The 22330-nt window shown below is 53.0% G+C and overlaps 2 protein-coding genes across 2 annotated transcripts in view; one reads left to right on the top strand and one right to left on the bottom strand.

Moving 5' to 3' along the window:
• The window catches only part of LOC136289935 (sodium- and chloride-dependent GABA transporter 2-like), a 30091-nt gene extending 10770 nt beyond the window's left edge, over positions 1-19321 (top strand). Inside the window, 9 exon segments of the mRNA XM_066184236.1 lie at positions 3338-3472; positions 11405-11508; positions 14199-14323; positions 14825-14937; positions 15080-15217; positions 16270-16372; positions 16973-17073; positions 17503-17673; positions 18815-19321. Of these exon segments, the coding sequence (XP_066040333.1) occupies positions 3338-3472; positions 11405-11508; positions 14199-14323; positions 14825-14937; positions 15080-15217; positions 16270-16372; positions 16973-17073; positions 17503-17673; positions 18815-18934 (1110 nt within the window). The 3' untranslated portion in view covers positions 18935-19321.
• An 846-nt stretch (positions 19322-20167) lies between these two features.
• LOC136290349 (uncharacterized) lies at positions 20168-21863 on the bottom strand. Its single transcript, XM_066184692.1, has 2 exons — positions 21844-21863; positions 20168-21356 (listed from the first exon to the last, which is right to left on the bottom strand). Exons 1-2 carry the CDS (start codon positions 21861-21863, stop codon positions 20168-20170), a joined length of 1209 nt encoding a protein of 402 aa, XP_066040789.1.
• Positions 21864-22330: the final 467 nt, after the last annotated feature.

Below are 22330 nucleotides of genomic sequence, written 5' to 3'. Positions count from 1 at the left end.
TTTCTTTCCCCGCACTAGTCACCACAGGGTTGTTTCCTTGAATGTTTTTGGGAAGAGCTGGTGGAATGTCCAGCTCCATTCCATGCTGTGTTTCAGAGTGTGCCGCTCTCATTTGCACTGACCCCATTGCTTCATTTCTGCTACCGCCTCCTGACCCCATTCCCAGCCAGCTTTGTCTGGGGCCAGCAAGAACAGATGGAAATGGAAAGGTTTAGTGTGTTTCCTAAACGGTGCCTTTGCATGTCTTGAACAAGCCGTCATGTGTGATGGGCTGGGAATTTTAGCTGCGCCTGTTTCCATCAAGTTGATGGCATGGATGTTAGCAGTTTCTCTTGCTTCCAGAGTGGTCTGGCATTATGAAATATGACAGGGAAATCAAGAAGCTTGCAGGGATGATATTTTCTGGTTTCCATGGAGTAAAATTAGAAGAAAAGAGCAACTGCTTGCTGTGGTGGCCTGGTACAAGAAAAGAGAGGCGGTCTAATAACAGCAAATACATAAGATACAGCAAACATAGTGTGGGAAGTCCTGAGAACAAGTTCCATCCATTTTAGATACAACTTGTCGGCGAAATGCAAGTGATTTTTAGCAAAAAGTACTAGTGATGGTGAGATCTTGAAAACAGAAACCTTCTTTCAGTGAAGCAGCAGTGTCCATAGGTTTATCAGCCCTCCACGTATTTCATAATCTGACTGAAATGAGGGCTGTGGGAATATAACCCCACTGGGAAAGAAATACCGCTGAATTCTGAGGATTTGCCTGTGGAGGGTCAAACCCCTGGGCTGAAATCACCCTGCTCAGAGCAGCAGTGGTTCTCGTCCTCCAGCACAGGGCCTGGCTGACCCCAGGAGCGCTCCCTCAGGCAGGAGGTTGTCACAGATGGAACCACTTTGCCGAGGCATGTGGATCAGATTCAAATAAAACCCTGGGTGTTGTTGACCAGCATGTGACAGAACGACCACACTGATCCCGGCAAGGTTCCTAGTGATGTAGTTAGTCCTAACAGTGCCCAAAGAATAAAAAAAAGATTGGGTCTGAGCCAAGCACTGAGTAATATCTCATTGGATCCAGATGTTCCTGTTGTTAGATAGAAGCTTGGCAGTCCTAATCCAGCAAAGCATTCTCCAATCTCAGGCCTCAGGTCTCGGTGGAGGTGTGAGGGACGGTGGAGGGAAAAGCTTATCACCCTAATTCACACCGGCTGCAAAGCACGCAGGATGTTACCAAAATGGGAATCCAAATCATTTGCCAGACAGGTACCAGTCTGTACCCTGAGCTCCTAAAACTGATCTTATTTAGACATTAAGCCAAGAACGTGCAACCTGGCGTCCTGGAAGAACATGCACTAAGGTTCTGAAGACAGTGAGTTGTTTTCATGATCTTTGTTTTCAATCTTGCTTTCGTGGGCTGAGACAGCTTAGACTTGCCTCCTGTTATTTCCTGAAGGAAGACTTTGGTTGCGTGGTAAACACAAACCAAAATGATGATGGTTAAACTTGCAGGACCTGCAGATTTGATTTACTGTCAGTGTACAGCTCTAAACATCTGAGACTATGGGGAATGATGGCATTTCCTTGTGCTGAAGGATCCCATCCTTGGTTTCTCCAGTGTTCAGGATACAGATTCAGAGGCACAGGGATGACAGGATTGACAGGCAATCCGGAGCCTCAGCAAGGAGGTATTTTTCACGGATCTCTGTGTCAGTGTTATCCATGAAATGCACAGAACACCAGGAGCTGCAGATAGAGATGATAGTCTAGTGTTGGGTTTTTTCAAGGATGGGATATCTTTCAAATCCTGTCCTGCAATACAAAACTGAATCACTGGAGGCTGTGTGTCCTGACCTGGGGGAGGACTTGCAGAGTCAGGTGCTTTGGACATTGTTTTATTCAGATGGAGTCTATCAGAGTGGATCAAGGAAACAAAATCTTTCTGAATCACTGCTGAGATGATAAAGATTCCCCAGGGGCAGAGCAGAAGTGGTCATACTGCCCAGGGAAATCATATGCTTGTTCTCAGTAGGGTGTCCCCTAATGCAGAAACCGCCACGGATGAGTCAGCCTGTGACTGCCACTAAGAGATGGTGGGCTTTGGGTGGATTTTAAACAACTCCTTCTGGACGGATGGATGGGCAGGTGTGAGAAATGGGTCACTTCACATCGTTACGTTTTGCACTTTCCCCAGAGATGAGCTCTGCAGAGCACAACTGCCAGAGCTGAGAAAAGAGCTGTGGGGTAGCGTTCAGGTGAAGCATGCTGATGCAAGTCCTCACTCAGCACGTCCACACAGGAAAAACCTGAAGAAGCAACATTTCTTTTTTTGGCCCAGCAGGATAATGAACGACCTCTTCTCAAGGTGGTCAATAATCCTTTAAGGTGTGGAAGCAACGCCAAAGGATTAATCACATTACTTGAATTGTTGAGGAGGTTGCGCGAGCTCTCGATACCAGTTTGTGTGGGAAACAGGCTGCGATGTGGTGTCACTGTGGCATGCTACAGCAGCTAGCCTGAGCAGTCCTGGAAGCACCCTGGTAGTCCCGCATTTCCCAGAGGTGAAGTCCCTGAAAGGATTAGCTGATACTGGTTTCCAGCATTCCCCCGAGGGATGTAGCTCCCTTGCTAGAGGAGAGCAGGATTTTAACCCTCCCTGAGCGTGTCTGCAATGCTCGCGGGGCTAGTGGCAGGAAAAGCGAGAGGACACGTGTTCCAGGTCCTGCCTGGGTCTGCAGTTTGGGTTTGGCAATTCCGAGGCGTGCAGCCCTGCTGTGCCCGAAATGCCCACGGTGGGTGATTGAACTGGGGTCACTCAGAGGCAGCGGCTGCGAGTCACTGCAGTGAGAAGGGCTGGGCACGACCCCTTTGCCAGTTCCCGCTCTGAGCTGGGGACCCGCAGCTCTGTCCCTGGTGGTTCCTCGGCGGCGATCGTGTTCCAGGGCGTTACCTGCACACCCTTCACCCTTGCCGCTGAATGCCGTGGAGAAGAGACTGTCTCTTAGTCGCTCAGACTCTGTTTGGAGTAGGGAAGTGGAGATGGATACTGGGGGCAGCTCCTTCTCTGATGCATGTGGATATTACACCACTGGATCTCTCCCAGGACTAGGAAGGCTTCCCCTGGCTAGGAAGGTTTCCCACGTGCAATGGCATATGGTAGGTTTCCTGGGTGCTTTTGGAAACGCCTTTCTTTCTGCTGCAGGAGACAGCAAGGTGCCCAGCACAGCAGCCTGACCCGAGCCCTGCCCACCTCTCGCAGCCTGGGGGTCAGTGCTGTGCTCCTGGCCGGCACCGTCTGCCCTGGCCCGTGCTGCTCTCTCACACCTGTCCCTTCCTGCTCCTCCCAGGTGGTTTATTTCACTGCCACGTTCCCATACGTCATGCTGATTGTGCTGCTGATCAGGGGAGTCTCCTTGCCTGGGGCATCCCAGGGAATCCTCTTTTACCTTTATCCAGACATCAGTCGCCTCGGGGACCCTCAGGTAAGGTGGAGGCGGGGGAGTGAATGGCTAAGCCGTGCTTGCGTGGATTCCTCTGTCAGCCCTCACTCTCTCCTTTTGGTTTTCCTGCTCTCTTTCTTCCAGTTTCCCCTTGCTGAGCCCTCTTTTCCCCCGCTGTGGCCATAGGGCAGAGCTGTGATACTGTGTGTTTTCTGGCAGTCCCTGCTGTCCTGCCTGTGGGGGTGAGCCCTGCCCCTGGCATATCTGCTCCATCTTCCTTGGGAAGCATGCCAGGTGCGTGGACGGTGGGAGCCACGGCACGCTGCAGCAGCGCTCCCTGGGACCTGGCTGCCTTCCTCTCCTTCCCATCCCTGGTGGGAAATTCCTGCCTGTTTGACAGGAGGGTCAGTGCCCGACTGCGGCTTTTAATCTCTTCGGGACAAGTTCTTCCACGTTAAATCCTGGCTCCAGCTGAGCTGCTGTACCAGCCTTTGTGTGAAGGTGTTTCCAAAGGAGATTAAAGGGTGCCTGCCTGGAAAATAGGCCAGCAAAACCCTTGGTAACCCCATTAACTCCTTGTGGGCCGGCCCCGGTGCTGCCTGGGCTCTCAGCGCTGTGAGTGGGAAGGGAAGTGCTGGTGCTGTAGGGCAGGAGGTGGGTAGGACAGCTGCTCCCTCAGCGTGGAGCTGCAGGAAGGGCATGAGGACAGGTCCGTGTTTGCTGGGATTGTGTCTCCCTTTGCACTGATGAGGTGCCAAGGGGCTTCTGAAATGAGACAGTATTTTTGAGTGGTGCTCCTTCTCGCACGAAAAGTCCTGTCATGACCGTGGCTGTGCTGCCCAGGGGGCTGAACCAGGCCACCTCGGGTGTGGCATGGTTGGCTCTAGCTGTGTCCTCAGGAGGTGTGCCCTAGCCAACTTTTCCAGTTGCAGCCTGCGCTTTGGGAGCCTAGGCAGTGCTGGTGGAAAGGCAGAGTAAGCCTTCAAAGTCAGAGGATGGCTCTGAACCAGGGGAGGAAACTCTGCTGAACCGAGGGGGGAAAACTTGCTTCTCCCCGCCCGCTCCACTCTCCCCGATGAATGCTCTGCTTCTGAGGGAGAAAAGCAGGATTTGGCAGCAATGACGGCCTTCCTCTGGCGTGTTTCAACCATCCTACTGAACGGGGTAGCAGGGCTTGAGTCTCCTCTTGTGTCTTCCCATCAGGGAGGGAAGGGTTAGTGCCCACGTGCGTGTGGCTGTGCCCCCATCTCTGCGCAGGGACGGTGGTGAGAGTCCTGCCAGCCCATGGGGACCAGGCTGATAATAACTGATTAGTGCTCAAAGGACACCGAGCTGTAAAAATGGAAGATTCTTTAGTCCTTGGGAAAGGATTCTGGAAATTAACCAAAAAAAAAATTAAAAATAACCTCTCCAATCTGAGCCTTATGCGAAGGCATCTCAAGGGGAGGTTTAAACAAAGGGCAAACAATGTGCAAGGGGACGAAATCAAAGCTCTTCCAAAGTATATGAAAAACTAGGTGAAAAGAGGGGATGAATTATTTCTCAGATTCTCCCAAGGGAGCAGCAACAGCTGAGATGTGATTAAATGTCAGAGTATCAGGCTGGTATGTGGAAATCATTGCTTTTCACCTGCCAAGTGACCTTGGACAGAACTGGGAAATCCTGTCTGTGGGAGCTCAGTCGAGCTGATTGATGATGGCCTCTTCTGGCTGCGAAGTCTACAGTGCCCTAAATCTTCCCGCTTCTTCCTTTCCTCAATCTGTGAAATGCCTGTAATTAAAACGGTAAATTAATTGCATTTGACAGGTAGATCAGACCATACAGAGAACTGCCAAACCAAGGGGTTGAATAATGAAGACCAGTTATGCCCAAATATGAGCAGATAACAGCAAACCCCCCCAAAAGATCATTTATTTTGAACTGCATGTCCCAAAACAAACAAACAAAGAAAAAAATCCAAATACCAAGCTCATAGCTCATTTTTTCATATGTAGGTGGACCATAGTGTGGACCAGCAGAGGGTCTTGGGGTCATCTTCCATTTCTGCTTTTGATCACTCCAACCTTTGCATTTATCAGTGTTATCAACTGTTTTATTCAGCAGGAAATACTGGAAATTTATGAATGTGATTAAGGAGAGGAATGCATAGTGGGATCCACCAGGGAGAAGATGAAATGAGAGGAATTCAGAGCAGAACTAAGATTTAAGTGTGTAAAGCTTGTCATTAAAAGAACTTTTTCTCAGGTGCTGTCAGGCTTTCTGTTGATGGAAGCTTTCATATCACTGCCAGTCACTGTTTAGACAGACAGATATAAAGAGAGGATGGATGGGCTTGATGCAGAAAGGGCTGTCTTGTGTGTTTGGGTTTGCTTTAAAGAGCAGAAATGGGATAGTCTCCTTTCACTCTGGTATCAAGTCTCTTAGCTAAATTTCCTTAGGTTTAATGAGTGAGAATGGAGGAGTTGTGCTCAGAGGCTGCTGAGTTTCTGTCTCTCTGGAAAAGCAGCAAACGTTTCTCAAAGCCTCCCACTCTTATTTTCCTCTTGAAATTTCCAGAAAACACCCACCATGCTGTATTTGCTCCTACTTTATCCAGTCTTTTTATAAAGCAAGATGCTTCTGTGATAAGCTGCTTTCCAGCCATCCCAGATGTGCTGGAGGCCCCTGAGTTTGGGGGCTGTATCCCAGTCCTGGGATACGCAGGGAAGCACTGGAGGTGCCAACGGTCAGCAGAGTTGTGCGTTTCTTTCTGAATATCCTTCCCCACATCTCTCTCATTTTCTTTCACCAATTTCCCTGACAATTGGTTTTTGGAGTGTTTGCCCCTGCAGAGTCCCCTCGTGGCTCTTGCTTCCCAACAGACAGGACAGAGAGGGAAGGCAAGAGAAGATGCCCCCAGTTTTTTTGGGGGGGTTCTGTCCCCTCCGCCGGTGGCTGCAGAGGGAGAACGCTGAGGTCATGGTTTGGACCAGGGCAGCTCTTGCAGTCAGTGCTGAGCAGAGGACAGGCCCCTCCAGCCGCCGCAGGGAGGATGAGACGTGTGTGTGTCTTGCAGGGCTGCGACCCGCTGGGTTAACCGTGGGCCCCTGTACCACGCTGGGAAGGGGTCAGAGCCCCAAATTCAGGCCCTTCCCGCTGCCGCTTCCCCGGGAGAGGCGAGGGCCACCGCAGGCCGCCTAAATATTATTTGTTCCCCGTGTTTATTGTCTTCCCAGCAGGCCTTTGCCTTGAGGCAGCGTGCTGGCTTTGCAGAGCTTTCCCCTGCCGCAGGCCGGTGGTTGGTGCGGGGCGCAGGAGCCCCGGCCGTGCTCCCGCTCCGGGGGGACGGAGGGCAGGCACCGGGCCGCAGGCAGGGAGAGGGGAGAGGGAAGAGGGAGAGGGAGAGCGCGCTGCTCCGCTCCCACTGCGAGCCGGAGGGGCTGGGGGCCGGAGCCCTGCTGGGCCCTGCTGCAGCGGCGCATCCCTGCGCGGCTGTGTTTACCCTAGACGGCTCCCTCGCCTCCCTGTCCCACGGCTGTGCTGTTGGCAGCCCTGCTGCCACCTGAGCTCAGCGCTGGCACAGCAGGGAGGAGAGAAGCTGTCTGTCTGTCTGTGTCTGTGTGTGTGTGCCCGCGAGCTGCAGGGCGGGAGGACCACCAACACCCGGCTAGCAGGGACCCTCGAGCACCGCTCGCTCCTTTGCACCTCGGGGCAGGCAGCTGCCTTCCTTGGACCAAGCAGAAACCTGCTTGTTTTCCTGCGGGGTTTAAAGTAACCGCAGCCGTGCGTGGGCCCTCCTGGGTGCACAGTGTCCCCCCAGGTGTCCTGAGGGAAGGCGAGAACACGAGGTCAGTGTTCTCAGGCAGGGCACTGCGGGGGCCTTGAGTGCTGGCACAGGGAGGTGAACTGGGGAACCAAGCCCCGTTCCTCACTCCCGAGGAGTATTTTCCAAACAGATGGGGCTCAGGACTGGGAGCGTGATGCTTGGCCGGGTGTTGGCTGGGCAGGCAGAGCAGGAACACTTTGCAAAAGTCAGTGACCCGTTCCCTGTCTCCTCTCTGCTGGAATCAGTCGGGATGGGGAAGCATTGCCCTGGGCTGTGCAGCAGGCCCTCAGCTCTGTGCTGGTGCAGCGCCGTGGGACGTGGGCTGCATCTTTGGGCTGGGGCCTGTGGGCCAGTCCTGGGTGAAGGGGAACATCAGTCATCTGGAAATCGTGCCCTGGGAGTCTTGCAGTGAAACCTGAGGAGTCACCCCTCCAAGGCAGGGATGTGTGTGTGTGGTGCAGTGGGCGGCTGGTGGGTAGTGCCAGGGCCACGGGCTGACTCCTGAGCCACGATGTCACGAGCAAAAGAAATGCCGCTTGAACTGTAGCTCAAGACTTGACTGCTTTTTGCTCTCTGCTGTGCCTTACACCAGGCGTGACCCTCCCCACAGCAGGCACCCACTCGGTGCTGTTCTGTCTCTGCCTGCTGATGGGGACACTTCGGTGCTCTCAGCATGCCACCTGTATTTGATGTGTGGCATCCACCAGGGTTCAATAACATTTTGCTCGAAAGTGGCCTTTCTGTTATTTGTGAGTGCTTTGAGAACTTCCTAAGAAAGGATCTCTTTTGGTACTGGGAGCTACTAAATTCCAGCACATGTAATAAAGGGGATATTGCTGAGAAAATTAAGGGATGAAGGAATGGCCATAAGCATCTTGGATAACTGCAGCTCAGGTGTAAAGGTTTTGGCTAAAAACAGAGCAGGAGGCTATTGCAAACGGGAGCAAACAACATGTTCAAAGAAATTGAATTATGAATGACATAAACTGGATGGCTTAGAAGGCAGACAATAATTAAATCAAAACATCCATGCTGCCAATATGCCAGCAAAATCCAAACAGGATAAACTTTCCCAGTCTCTTTGGGAGCAGTGGCCAGAGAGCAGCAGGATGCTCTCCTTCCACTGCTTTTACCTGCAGTGGAAAGAGAGTCCTGCCTGACCCTGCGAGGCCTTTTAGTCAGAGTGGTCTGGGAACAGCTGGTGAAAACCATTTCCCTGAGTCACTACAGGGAGAGAAATGAGCACAGGCAGCAGGCTGGGGAGGAAGGGTTTGAGCTGCTGTTTGCTGTGAGTGGTCCCTGTAGCCCCATGAGGCCAGTGGTGCTGCTGGTGAGAGGCTGGACCCCTTCCACTCCCAGTGACCCCACAGTCCTGGGACTTGCTGCTGCTGGTGGACCCCATCACCAGTGGGTCAGGAGCACACGTGGCATCAGTCCTGTGGCAGTCCTTTGGCCCCCAGGCAATTTGGGAATTGCAAGGAAACTGGGAAGGTTGTAGACGTCTCTTGTCTTTGGTCCAAGAGCTGCAGTAACCTTGTAATGCGTGAAATGAAATAACGTGCAGCCAGCCTGAGCTGGTGCTCACAGTCATGCTAAGTAGGATCATAAGCTCTGCAAGTCAAGCTTAGCTTCATTTACGGGTTCAGCCACAGGCTGCCTTGCTTCGAACGGGAGCACATGCTAAGGCAGGTCCTGTCTCCCCTACAGATATCCCATTGGGGCTGGACACCCACACAGCCAGGTGTGCACCCCACAGGTGGGACTGGGGAGAGCGGGCAGTGAGGTGAGGAGCCCACAGAGCCCATGCTGGCCTCTGCTCCCAGTCAGGGTTATCCCTGGATTTTGGAAATGAGTCACGTCATAAGCCACAGAGCTAATGAAGCTTGGCCTCTTGGTATTTGGCTTCCACCATGGCTGGTGAGGCACCAGTTCTTTTCCTGCCTGAGGGGTATTTCTCCTGTGCTTGTGTGATTTGTGTGATGTTTACGCTGGTTGGCTCTTCCCTGTAGCTTTCTGCTCAGTGGGGACCCTGAGTTCCTGTCCTTTTCCCATTCCCTAACTGTTGTGCAATCCATAGGTAGCTGATATCCTTGAGGTTTCTGACAACTGTTAAATCTGGTTGAAAAGCATCAACTGGGTCTAATGTTATGACAAGCATGGGGTAGGCAGTTTAGTGGCAAAAGTCTTGTTTTCTTGACAAATTGAGCTACAAGAGCTACAAACCTCACGAGAGGGTGTGTTTCGAGCTCAAATTTGATGGAAAACAAGAGCTCTAACAATGAACAGCAAAATAAAAAGCAAACCTAACAAAGCATTCGATCCCAGTCCGTACAAAGATGTTTAAATTATTGATGCAAAGGTGTTTGCTGGTCCAGCTCACCTTAGTGCCTTGCTGTGCTTAAAATGTAGCCGCAAAATGAAAGCTGTGCCCTTGCTGCCCACGAGCACACTGATGCTTTAGGAATAAATTTTAAAAAGAGCTGTGATCTTTTCCTAATATTTCTGAACTGAAAAAATGAATACCTTGCTCTCTAACCCCATCTTCCCATTCATCTCCAAAAAGAGTAAAACACCCTGAGGTCAATTATATTTTTCACAATTAGTGGTTCCAGTCCTGCCTCATCACGTGTCCCTTCCCATTCTACAAATCAGAGATTTGATCTCACTCCCTGTTTGATGTGAAACCCAGAGTCCGGGGTTTCCGTGGACTGAAGTGAAGGTTGAGGAGTTCAATGTTAGACAAGTGGCTTGCAGAACAGTCAGTTTTACCAAACCTGGCCCTAGCAGCACTTCGCCTTCTCTCCCTGCTGGGGTTGGCAGCAGTGGGCGGGGAGAGGATTTATTCTGTGCATTTATTCTGTGCCTTGAGCTGAATCCAGAATTTCTTCTGGGAAAACGGCTGTTAATGGGATTGTAACATGCCGTCATAAGGCCCATCAGCCCAGGAAGAAGAAGAGGTAAAGATAAAATCTCTCACCACATGATTGGCCAGTAGGAAAGAGGAAAGGCAGAACCATGTAAGGTAAGGGTGGCCTGAGCAGCAGGGGTGCTTGGGCAGGTGCTGCCCAGCTGACCATTGCCTGCGGACATGAGGTCTTGGCTGACAGATACAGGTGGGATTTGAGGTCATCAAAACCTGTGGGAAGCACTGTGGTGCTTTCCACTGGCTCCTGTTCTTCTCAGAGGGGCCCTGGGGCAAGGCTGGCGTTTGTCTGAGGGCACTGCCTCTCTGGGAGAGGAGAGTGTAGTCAGGTGGAGACTTTTCTCATAAAGTTGTGCCAGCAATACTTTATTTCTGCTTTTGTCTCGACAATGTGGCTACCCTTCAGCAATGGTTGAATGATTGTCTTATCTCTGTTTTATAAAACCCCCAGGAAAAAGAGATCTTAGGGAAGAGAGGTTTATTTAATAATCTTTGTCATTGCTTCATTCCTCACCGTTGGTTCCTGCTTTTGCTGTTGTCTGCAGAAGGCAGTGCCAGTGGCTGAATTGGTGACTGCACACAGCTAGGCTTTCAGATGAAATTTGGCAGTGACAAATGTCAGCCTTCGAGCCCTGGGATGTGTTATTGACAGTGCGAGCAAAGGGCCTCATGGGAATCGCAGTGTGCTTGTATGTTCTTTCAGGAGCTGTCTTTTGCAAATCTGTTTATTTCCAGTATTCCTCCCCAGCTGAATTCCTTTGGGGGTTTGGAGGCTTTACTTTAGGTCTTGGAGAGAAGGGCCACCACCACAAGCTGTATGTACCTGCCCAAATCAAGTACCCTCCCTCTGGTGGCAGAGGGCTCCTTCAGCTCTCATGGAACGAGTTCTTCTGGTCTCCTCTTGCTGGAAGGCTCTTGAGTGTCACAGGGTGCTGCAGATTTGTCAAAGGAAGAAAGGAAGAGGTGGTGATGAAGAGCTGTACGTGATTTGGGCAGATGAGGCTCCTGATCCATGCCTTCCCTTTGGCACTCCTAGCCCCCCTGCCTGGGCGCCCCACTGTGCACTGTAATTCCTGGCACTGTACAACTTGCCTCTAGAAAAGGCTTGTTTCGATGCAGAGTCCTGCTGGCCTTCTGATCCCTGGCCTTTGTGGTGCTTACAGCAGCCTTTGGGCTCTTCCCCTTCCCATCTGTGCAGTGTCCGTGCTGGCCTTGTCTTCTCACCTGGGTTTGATCTCCCTTGCAGGTCTGGATGGATGCAGGCACTCAAATCTTCTTTTCGTATGCAATTTGTCTGGGATGCCTGACAGCCCTGGGCAGCTATAACAAATACCACAACAACTGCTACAGGTAACTGCTGCCTCGAGCCTTCCCCTCTCTGAGCATCGGGCTTCTGCTGGCCCTTGGAAGTGTCATGATTTCTGTTTCTACTCAAGGCATAGGAAAACTCTTTCCAGGTGTTTTCTCCCCAGATCCGGTTCTCTGTTCTTTATACCCAAGGGAGCTGTCTGTCTGTCTGTCTCCTCTTCCACACTCTGCAGGTAGAGTAGAGGAAGGTAGAGGAAGTAGAGGAAGATCTCTGAAGGTAGATCCTCTTCACTAGCTTTGTGACCCCAGCCCACACTACAACCTCCCTTATTACGTGGGTGCACGAGCAGCCACAGGGGAAGCCGAACTGTGAAATGTAATGGCTCTCAACTGGAGTCCTTTCACCTTGTGATTTATCCTGCTGTGGTTCATGTGGACCCAGTGACTGGCACAGCTGTTAGTGCTCTGGGTTCCTGTGTGCTGTTTATGGTTCCATGTGAGCCTGCAGATGTGATTTCTGTTTATTTCACACTGGAGTGCAGGAACAGAAAGGGACCGCGTTGCCAGATGGAATCAGGCCGCTGGGTTGAAGTGGTCCAGTGAAAGTAAACTCACTTTGCTGTAGGTGTATCCATCCCCAGGGTTAAAAGGCTTGTGTGAGAAGAGGCCACCTCTCTTCCCGTACTTTCTGTGCTGATTGGGTTGCTCCTGGCACTGACTTCTCCCTCCATCTTTTAAATTCAAAATTGTGGTTGTTGCCATCAAAGGTCCAGGTACACCACCGGCTGCATGATCCTTGCTTGGCAGCTCTCTTCACTTCAGGAGTTCATTCCTGCTGCAGGGCTGCCTCTCCAACAACAGCTGGGCTAGGGTGCCTGTTTCTTTTCATGTCCCTTCTCCCACATTCAGTTTGGAGAGAAAAAACCATCGGAAAAGAAGAGATAACGGATCTGTCTCTGGCCTTCAGCATGTCCTTGGACCTTAGCCCTTTGCAGCCCCGGTCTAATATGTAACGTGGAGATAATGACAGGGGCTGCTCAGCAGCAGGGTTGTCAAGACCTTCTGTAACTGCAGCTGGGAGCTGCTGTGGAAAGGGGAGAGACCTCTGTCTGCACACGGTGCTGTGCTTTTGCCCGGCACGCTGTTTGGCTTTTTGAGGAACACTGGTCTTAGTTTTGGTGTCAAACCTTCCACTGACCTTTCCCAGGCATGGGCGCAGTTTTAATGAGTCAGTCCTGTGCTCTGCGGGCTTAGTTTGGATAAGAAGAAAGAATGAGGATTTAGCAGGGGAGAGGGACATCAGTGTGGTGCCCCACTCTGTTATAACCAGCCGGGTGTAACCTTTGGTGACCTGGAAAAGGACGTGGGCGGTAGAAACCACTGTCCATATGGCAGTGGTCCAAGATGGCATCAAACAGGATCGACCATTTCTTGTTTCCTGTCACAGTAATGGAATCCTTCAGGTCTTCCTGGCTCCCTTTCAGGTGTAAATCTGCAGAGATCTCTCTGATCTGGCCATCCCCTCATTTCACTCTCTACCATGACACCCCTTCCCACCTTCCAGATAATGGGAGAACACCTTCCAGCCCATGCCTTTCCAAGGAGGGTTTGACCTGTCATGGATACATCCAGGGGAGAGAGGGAGAGACACCAGGAAGGACGAGGAACTATTTGAAACATGTGAGAAATTGTATCAAACTACTGAGAATATAATTTGAGTGGAGAGCAGGCACTTTATAGCAACTGGAGAAATGAGGTTCTGGCTTGGGCTTCCCATTGGGTAGCTGGGATTGTGGAGTGTGGCCTTCCTTTCCAGCTGGGAGATTCACTGGGCCTTAGAATCCAAATGCAAAGGCAGAGCAGTGGTGCTGGGCGCTGTGCAGTCCTTGACAATGCAAAGAGCTGTGCTTTGGAAGGAATAATTTGAATTTGTACGATGCAGGGGCTCTGACCTAGTTAACATGCAAGCAGGAGCACAAAGCCCCAGAAACGCTATCTAACTGAAGACTGATCACACTGGATTTGCAGAGTAGCATTTAATAAAGTCAGAGCAGGCCATGAAATGCCAGAAGGAGTGCGTTCAGTTTGGTTCAGAATATCTCAGAATGATGCTGCAAATGTTATTGTTGTCCCCAGGGTTGCAGTCACAAGAGGGCTGGGGAGACTCGAGCGTGAAAAGAAATTGGATAGATAAGAGATGTTCAGTTTAAAGTGTTGATGGATGAGAATGAGATGAAACAGAGACAAAAGGGAATAGATCAGACAAAATAAATTGGATGGCTGTGATTATCTTTTTCTCATAATGCAAAGACCAGGAGATACCTAGTAGTGCTGAGAACCCAGAAGACTGTAGCTGCTCTGAGAAATCTATTAAGGAAAAAAAAACATGTACCCTTCTCAGACAAAAATAAACTGTTACATGCTGCTACAGGAGGGACCAGGGGGACAGAGGAAAAAAAGATCTGGCATCTAGATGTGCAGAAAGTCTGTCTAACAAGCAAGCAGCTTAGGTGAGCAATGCGTCTTTATGCTGTCCTTGGACAAGGCTTCCCTGGGGGGAGTCCTGCTCTATTGTCCAGCCTGGGGCATCTTTCTGCATCTCCTGGTGCTGAGTCAAGCTGCAGGTGTATTAGGAGAGACACAGTGGCTGGGGTAGAAAAGCAGGTGCTGCCCTGGGGGGCTGCCACAGGCTCTGGGTCACACCTGGCTGAAGCTTTTCCCCCTTCTCCCAGGGACTGTGTGGCCTTGTGCTTCCTCAACAGCGGCACCAGCTTCGTGGCTGGCTTTGCCATCTTCTCCATCCTGGGCTTCATGGCAGAGGAGCAGGGTGTGCCCATCGCCGAGGTGGCCGAGTCAGGTGAGTGGAGACCCTGGAGGGATAGGGCTGTGGGGGTGCTGCCACTTGAGCCCCCAGTGACCAGGGGAAGCCTGCAGCTTCTCATGCCTTTCTCTCTGCCTCCAAAAAGCAGAGAGAAATGAGTGCACTCTCATGAATGCAGATTGAGATGCAGCAGCTGTGGGTCGAGCCTAATAAAAGCTGCCTCCAAGGGCGAGGGCTCGGGCTAGGCAGCTGCTGTCTCTCGTGGGGAGGGTGCCCAGGCTTTTGCTGTGCTCCCTGGCCTCAGAGGCTTCCCCTGGCTCCCAGCCCTTGCAACAGTGAAGCAGCCAGAGGTTGCCCAGTCCCCTTACCTCCCTTCCTGCTTCTCCTTTAAGAGCCTGAGCTGCATGCACAGCACGGGTATGACTGGAGGGAGAGGCTGCGTGGCCACAAGCTGTGCCTTGGCTGCCTCAGGCAGCTCTGAACCAGCTGTGCTGTGCTGCTGCCGTGCCACTGCTCTGAAAGCCCTTTTCCCTGCAGGGCCTGGCCTGGCATTCATCGCCTACCCTCGGGCTGTGGTCATGCTGCCCTTCTCCCCACTCTGGGCCTGCTTCTTCTTCCTCATGGTTGTTTTGCTGGGACTGGACAGCCAGGTAAAGCTGCAGGAGCAGAGTGATTCCCTACCGGACAAAAGCCGCTGTCTCTTCAGGACAGGCTTGAGCTGAGGGGGAGCCAGTGGGGCTGGGAAGCTGGTCAGGGATCGGCTGACAGAGGTGGAGTCTCTGCTTTTTGCAGTTTGTGTGCGTGGAGAGTCTTGTGACAGCTCTTGTGGACATGTACCCCACCATCTTCCGCAAGAAGAACCGCCGGGAGACCCTCATCCTGCTGGTCTCCATCCTCTCCTATCTGGTTGGCTTGGTGATGCTCACAGAGGTATTCTGGGCTCAGACCACCTGCACGGTGCTTGACAGGGCAGAGTGGCACCTGGTGGGTGGGGAGGTGTACACTGGGGCCGAGAGCTTGCTGCTGAGTCCCATCCTGCTGCCCCGGGCCTGCAGGAGGCTGCCCTGCCTTTCTCATACCATTCACGTTCTCCCTTCCAGCTTTTACCCCTTGTGCCAGTCACAGTCCTGATACTTCTTCTGCCAAGACTGATAGCTGGAGCTCTGGACAGCCTGCATTTTGGTTACAAATTTATCTTGGTACAGACCAAACCTTTACAGCTGTTGCATGGGAATGGGAGTGCCCTTGTCCTTCTCTTTCCTCCTGAATGGAGCTACAGGAACACTTGCTATAAGGAAACTTGTCAGGCCTGGGGGCACCCCTTATCTATTATACTGATATCCTCTGTGTTATCCTTGTGATTAATTGCCTGGGAGCTAGACTGTTCTTGTTTAGAACTTTTTAACTCTGCCCGGCAATGTGCGTGTGTGGATTGATGCTGTCAGAACGCTCTTGGCACTTTCTGTTTTCATTTGGGCCTCACTGTTGGAAAAGCTGTCTCTGATGTTGTACGTGCGACATCGTGCCTGGACTTACCCACAGGCCTGCAGACCAGGGCCATGAAACAGCCAGGCTGCATGCAGTTATTTCCTTCTGCAAACTGGGACTTCAAAGTCAATCAGATGGACTGTGTATCTTAGAGGGGGTTTCCATCCTCACTTCCAGCTACAAGGGCTGCCTAGGTTTTGTCTTCTCCTAAAACATCCCCACAGTCTCTGGCCGTCAGCTGCTGTCCGCTGTGCTGCCCTGCATTGAAATGAAGGGTTGCAGAGACTCCTGAGAGCAGCAGGGCTGGCTGCATGTCTCTGTCAAGCCTTGGGCACAAGGGGTGTGCCTTTTCTGAAGGCTAAATCCCTGTCCCAGAGAGGGATGTGCCTCCAGCTCTGGAGAAGATACTGGGTTTGTTTCCTGCTCTGGCTCCAGCTCTTTGCCTGATTCCTCTCCCCTCTCTCTCATCTCGCTGCCCACTTGGGCCTTCCCAGGGTGGGATGTATGTCTTCCAGCTCTTTGATTACTATGCTGCCAGTGGCATGTGCCTGCTCTTTGTGGCCATCTTTGAGACCCTCTGCATCGCCTGGGTCTATGGTGAGTATGAACTGGGGGGTCCACAGCTCTGGCCTCCCACGGTCTTGTCTGGGTCATTCTCAAAATGCTGGTCGGTAGCTCAACTCGGTAATTGCTTCGCAGTGCAAGGCAGAATCTAAACCTTTGCTTTGGTGCCCCTGGACTCAACTGGCAGGGACTTCCTCACAGGAACTCCCTGGGGGGTCTGCTTGGCAGATATCCCCTGCGTGTTCCTACGTGCTCCTGCTTTTGAGACTCTCTTTCCTTGGGGAATTGGAGCCATCTGAAAAATCTTTTCTCAACCTGTGTTCAGAGGGCTTGAGACTCGAACATTTTTGAGAGCCCTCTCTCAGTCTTGACAGTCACCAGGTATGGGTAAAACCTGGGCTGAGGTCCTAGCCTTGGAGATGCCGAGGGGCTGGCCCTGCCGACCTCCAGGGCTGTTCTGGGTGGATAGGAAGTTAGTCCAGGACAAAGACCGAAGCTGGCCACGCTCTGATTGTTGGCTATGCTGAAGCTATTGCACCTGAACAGTGGTGAAGCAGGACCCTGGACACGCAGACCCTGCTGCCCGCCTTCCCTGGTGGCAGTGAGGGATCCTGTCCTTGCCCTCTTCTGCAGGTGCTGAGCGTTTCTACGATAACATTGAAGATATGATCGGCTACCGACCGTGGCCCATCATCAAATACTGCTGGCTCTTCATCACCCCTGCGGTCTGCATGGTGAGGACACAGAGGAGGAAGAGCTGTGGGGAGGAAGACGGGCAGAGCTGGCTGCCTCTGAGATACAGACACCTGCATGTATGCAGAGGGATGTCCGTATGTAAGAGGTTTTGTGGCCTGGACTATGGGGGCCCTTTGTTCTTTGTGCTTGTAGCTTTGGGAGCCAGGTGTGGGGCTCAGCAAGGGAGGGGCTCAGCTGTGACAGAGGTGTTTGCTGGTGGGACAAGCTCCTTGATGCCATGACCAGTGTTGCCCCCGGGGGCTGTCCCAGCACAGCCTGTTTAACAGATGTCACCTCTGTTGCTGCCCTTTAGGTGCTCCTTTTTACTGTGAGTCTCTGTGCACACGTGTGCTCACCAGGAGGACCTCTCTCTGCTCACGGCGTTGATTTTCTTTCTCTTTTTGTCTTGGTGTCTTTCACCTTGCCAGGCAACCTTCCTGTTTTCTTTGATCAAATACACCCCACTGACGTACAACAAGAAGTATGTGTACCCGTGGTGGGGAGACACCCTGGGCTGGCTGCTGGCTCTCTCCTCCATGGTTTGCATCCCTCTCTGGATCGTCTACAAACTCTCCACCATCAAAGGCTCCCTCAGAGAGGTGAAGTTGGTGCTCTAGGATCAGGGCGTGGGCTGTGCTTCTGTGTTGAGCTCCAGCCCTGCAGTGGAATTATTTGTGTGTTGCAGGTTGATTAGCAAAGAGCCCAGAATAAATGAATTAAATTAGTTAGTTGCCATAAGAGACCTGTTTTTAAAGTTCTGCCTTGCTGGAGGGCTGCTCCAAGCTGGCTGCTGCCTCATGGTACCTTTTTTTCATTTCTTCTGTCTCTTGGCAAGTACCACCAAGAAAAAGGTCAGTAGATGGAGAGGAAAAAGATGATCTCCATGCAGCCCTTAACTGAGGCTTGAGGACTTGCTCTGAGAAAGCTCCAGATCCCCTGAGCATTATGGTCAGCTGAGTTTACCAGTGTGTGCTGAGGCCATAGATTTGGAATGGAGAGAATCACTGGGAATTTGGATTTCCCGTCAGCCTTAGTGCTCTGGGTCTGTCCTGCTTCCAGAGAGATGCATTGCTGGTTGCCCTGTAATACACTGGAGGGGCAAGGAGCTGGAAAACCAGGCCTTGCTCCAGATGAGCATCCCGTCCCTATCACAGCTCATGACTTCAGGGTGAGGTTTCACAAACAGTCCTGAAGCCCCAGGATCCCTATCATTCCCTGCCTCCTGCAAGTGTTCAAGAATGGGTTGTGACAGCCCCTGCCCCCTGTGTCCTGCACAGACAGGGAGGAGTGTAAACAGCTGCAGGGGCATGGCAAGGCTGCACAGCATGATGTGGTATGAGAGTTAACCCCTTATGATCTTGTCCCAGTTCAAGCCAATGCCGAGTGCACGGGCTCTGCGCTGATGGAGGGCAAGATCTGGAGGTACTTGGTCACCAGCCTTCCTTTGGACTGTTTTCTAGCCCTGGCCTGGAGCAAATGGAGGACAGAGCTTTCCTCCAATTATCCCTGTGTTAGAAATATCATGTGCTCCGTGCTTGCCTTGGGACAAGTTGTTGGAAGATGAGTTTATCCCCTCAGTTCCTGAAGCACCGACTGTCCTTGTTTTGGCCACCTCTGGCATTTAGGGACCAGATCTGCAGCTGGGCCTGGCTGGCTGAATGAAATCCACGACTGGTAGGCGAGGGCCCAGGTCACTTTTTGTCCTTGCACCTCTGTTTAGTGCCTGTCTTTGCCTTCCAGAGGTTCCGCCAACTCACCTGCCCACTTGACGACTTGCCTCCCAGGCCGGGCACAGAGCAGCCCCTTCCCTCCACCAGAGATGGCCTCCTGATGCTGACAGAGATCGAATCTCATTGCTAGGACCAGTGTGGCTCTCCCTCCCTCCCTTCCCCCAGGATGGTTTCTACACAGCCTTTGCCACCTGTTGGATAATGCAAGGATTCTGCACTCCCCGAGGAGAGGGGGATTTCTGGGCTGAGCTCCCTTCTCTGGAAGATTTGAAGGGCTGAGGAAGAGGCTGCCATGAAGATGGTCTGTGTGGAGTTAGCAATGCACCTTAATTCTCTCCCTGGAGAGAGCTCTGAAGGAGCACATCCAGCACCAGTGTTCCTGAGCATCCCCAGGCTTCTGGTGGGCAGAAAGGAAGGACTGACCCTGGAGCAGAGTCAGAGTCTCAGAGCTGTGGCTCCAGTGTGAACTTTGGGAGCTTCTCCATTCATTCCATTAAATCTCTGTTTTTCCTGACTAGATCTGTCTCTATTTTGTCCCACTGGTGTTCCTTGCCACCAGCACGTTAGGTGAGATGTGTGTCAGCCGAGCTGTGCCGGGCAACCGGCTCTGGATCTCTGTGGCAGTGGCACAGTGATAGGGGAAGGTGGCCAGAGGAGAGGAGGCTTGGTTAGGGAAGGAAGGAAAACAGCGAACAGTGGTTCAGAGGCTCCTGTAAGTGGTGGCCTGGGGTGTACCCTGGTGAAGAGTGCAATCCACCTTCTGCTGGAGCCACTGCCAGCTCTCAGGCAGAAGTGCCGTCTGTCTGATGAGTCACTGGGCTGTTCTGGGCTCTGAGAGAAGCACGTGGATTTGTGTTTTCTTCTTGCAAGTGAAGGGAGCATGGGAAGCTCTCCCTGGCCTCTGCAGGTGAGTCTTTTTCTGTGCTGAGTACTTTCCAGGTGCTCTGGAGCCAGTCATTTCGGTTTTCCTGTGAATGGAAGAAGGGCTGAGTGCTGGAAATGGAATCCACGTGTTGTGTCAACAACCAGGGCCCCTAGTTTCCAGGCTGTTTGGGTAAAAGAAATAAAACTCAAAGAACTTGTGTTTTAAGTGCTGTAGCCCCAGCATCCGGGGAGGGCAGCCAGAGGACACGTAACCCTGGGAAGCTGGATGGCTCCCAGGAAACCCTGAGGAAGCTGGAGCCTGGACAGAGCTGAGCCAGCAGCCGGAGGCGCTCAGCTTCCTGACGCACACGAGGACACCTGTGGACACCACGCTGCGGCCGAGGCTTCTGCTGCCGCGGGCAGAAGACGACGCGAATCAAAGCCAATTAAGGCGAATTAGCGCAACCTGCGCCGTTAGCCACAAGGTGGCCCCAGGCCCTCAGCCTTGGCGTCGGACGGACACCGCGCGCGACCGGACCCGGCTGAGGGCGCTGAGGGCGCTGAGGGCGGTGAGGGCTGAGGGCGGTGAGGGCGCTGGGGGCTGAGGGCGCTGGGGGCTGAGGGCGCTGGGGGCTGAGGGCGCTGGGGGCTGAGGGCGCTGGGGGCTGAGGGCGCTGGGCTGAGGGCGCTGGGCTGGCCCCGGCTGGGGGCTGAGGGCGCTGAGGGCGCTGGGCTGGCCCCGGCTGGGGGCTGAGGGCGCTGAGGGCGCTGGGCCGGCCCCGGCTGGGGGCTGAGGGCGCTGGGCTGAGGACGCTGAGCCGGCCCCGGCTGGGGGCTGAGGGCGCTGGGCTGAGAGCGCTGGGGGCTGAGGGCGCTGGGCTGGCCCCGGCTGGGGGCTGAGGGCGCTGGGCTGAGGGCGCTGGGCTGGCCCCGGCTGGGGGCTGAGGGCGCTGGGGGCTGAGGGCGCTGGGGGCTGAGGGCGCTGAGCCGGCCCCGGCTGGGGGCTGAGAGCGCTGGGGGCTGAGGGCGCTGGGGGCTGAGGGCGCTGGGCCGGCCCCGGCTGGGGGCTGAGGGCGCTGGGGGCTGAGGGCGCTGGGCTGGCCCCGGCTGGGGGCTGAGGGCGCTGAGCCGGCCCCGGCTGGGGGCTGAGGGCGCTGAGGGCGCTGGGCTGGCCCCGGCTGGGGGCTGAGGGCGCTGAGGGCGCTGGGCTGGCCCCGGCTGGGGGCTGAGGGCGCTGAGGGCGCTGGGCTGGCCCCGGCTGGGGGCTGAGGGCGCTGAGGGCGCTGGGCTGGCCCCGGCTGGGGGCTGAGGGCGCTGGGGGCTGAGGGCGCTGGGCCGGCCCCGGCTGGGGGCTGAGGGCGCTGGGCTGAGGACGCTGAGCCGGCCCCGGCTGGGGGCTGAGGGCGCTGGGCTGAGAGCGCTGGGCTGGCCCCGGCTGGGGGCTGAGGGCGCTGGGGGCTGAGGGCGCTGGGGGCTGAGGGCGCTGAGCCGGCCCCGGCTGGGGGCTGAGGGCGCTGGGCTGAGGGCGCTGGGCTGGCCCCGGCTGGGGGCTGAGGGCGCTGGGCTGAGGGCGCTGGGGGCTGAGGGCGCTGAGCCGGCCCCGGTTGAGGGCGCTGGGCCGTGAAGGCGCTAGCCCTCCTCCTCGCCCTCCCGTCCCGCTGCCCTGGCGAACTTTTCCCTGAGGACATCTGCCTCCCACATGGAACGGCGAACTCAGAAAGGTAAGAGAAACTATCTGGAAAAGTCCACCATGTGGATGCCCATGTCCCCAAAAACAGTGCTAGTAAAGAGGGCCAAAAACAATAAACAAGTAAATCAATCTACAAAATTAGAAGTGTCAAATATGAACTTAAATTACCAACACAAAAGAAAGTTGTTCCTAGCTCAATAAACTCATGGTACCTCAAGTCATCAAGGTAGAGATGCCACCTGTAAGTGAGCACAAAACCAAAAAGTAGATCTCACCATACACAGTATTTCTCAAGTTATCCATAACTTTAACACATGTACTGCAATCAAACAAGCCAGGCCAATAAAACCCCTATCCTATAGTAGACAGTGGTCCAAATATAAGTATAAAAAAAGCCTGGCAAATTAATTGCATTACATGCCAAGGTAAGCACTATGTACTCACAATAGGAAAAGCCACCACAAAATAGCTGAAAATGACCTCACACTATGGCCTGTAACACCATTGTAGGCCTTGAAAAGCAAGTTCTTTAAAAGCATAGTAGCCTGAGAAGACTGAATCAGACAATAAAACTCATTTTACCACCTTATTAACACCTGAACTAAAACCATAGCATTGAGTAAGTATACCATATCCCCTAGCATACACCAGCTGCTGAAAAAGTAAAAAAAAAAGTACAATAAACTATTAAAAACTACCTTAAAACATTGATCTTTCAAAAATTGAAAACAGCATCTAGCAAAAGCCATCTAGTTAGTTAACAACCATAGTTCCACCAACAGAACAAGCCCTGCCCGGTCTGAGCTCCTTCATACAGTAAATAAAGTCCCTGTAGTACATGTAAAAAGTTTGTTTAAAAAGACAGTTTAAATCAATTCTGCCTCAAGTACAGACAAACCCATCTGTCAAATTGTCTTTGCTCAAGAACCAAGTTGTACGTAGTGAATAATACAGAAAGATAGAACAATGTGA

The sequence above is a fragment of the Chamaea fasciata genome, unplaced genomic scaffold (assembly GCF_029207755.1).
Source record: "Chamaea fasciata isolate MVZ Bird 193981 ecotype frontalis unplaced genomic scaffold, bChaFas1.0.hap1 SCAF_5, whole genome shotgun sequence".
In the NCBI taxonomy this organism is placed as follows: domain Eukaryota; kingdom Metazoa; phylum Chordata; class Aves; order Passeriformes; family Sylviidae; genus Chamaea; species Chamaea fasciata.
Note: the sequence above shows the minus strand (reverse complement) of the source record. Positions and strands in the feature narration are given on the sequence as shown.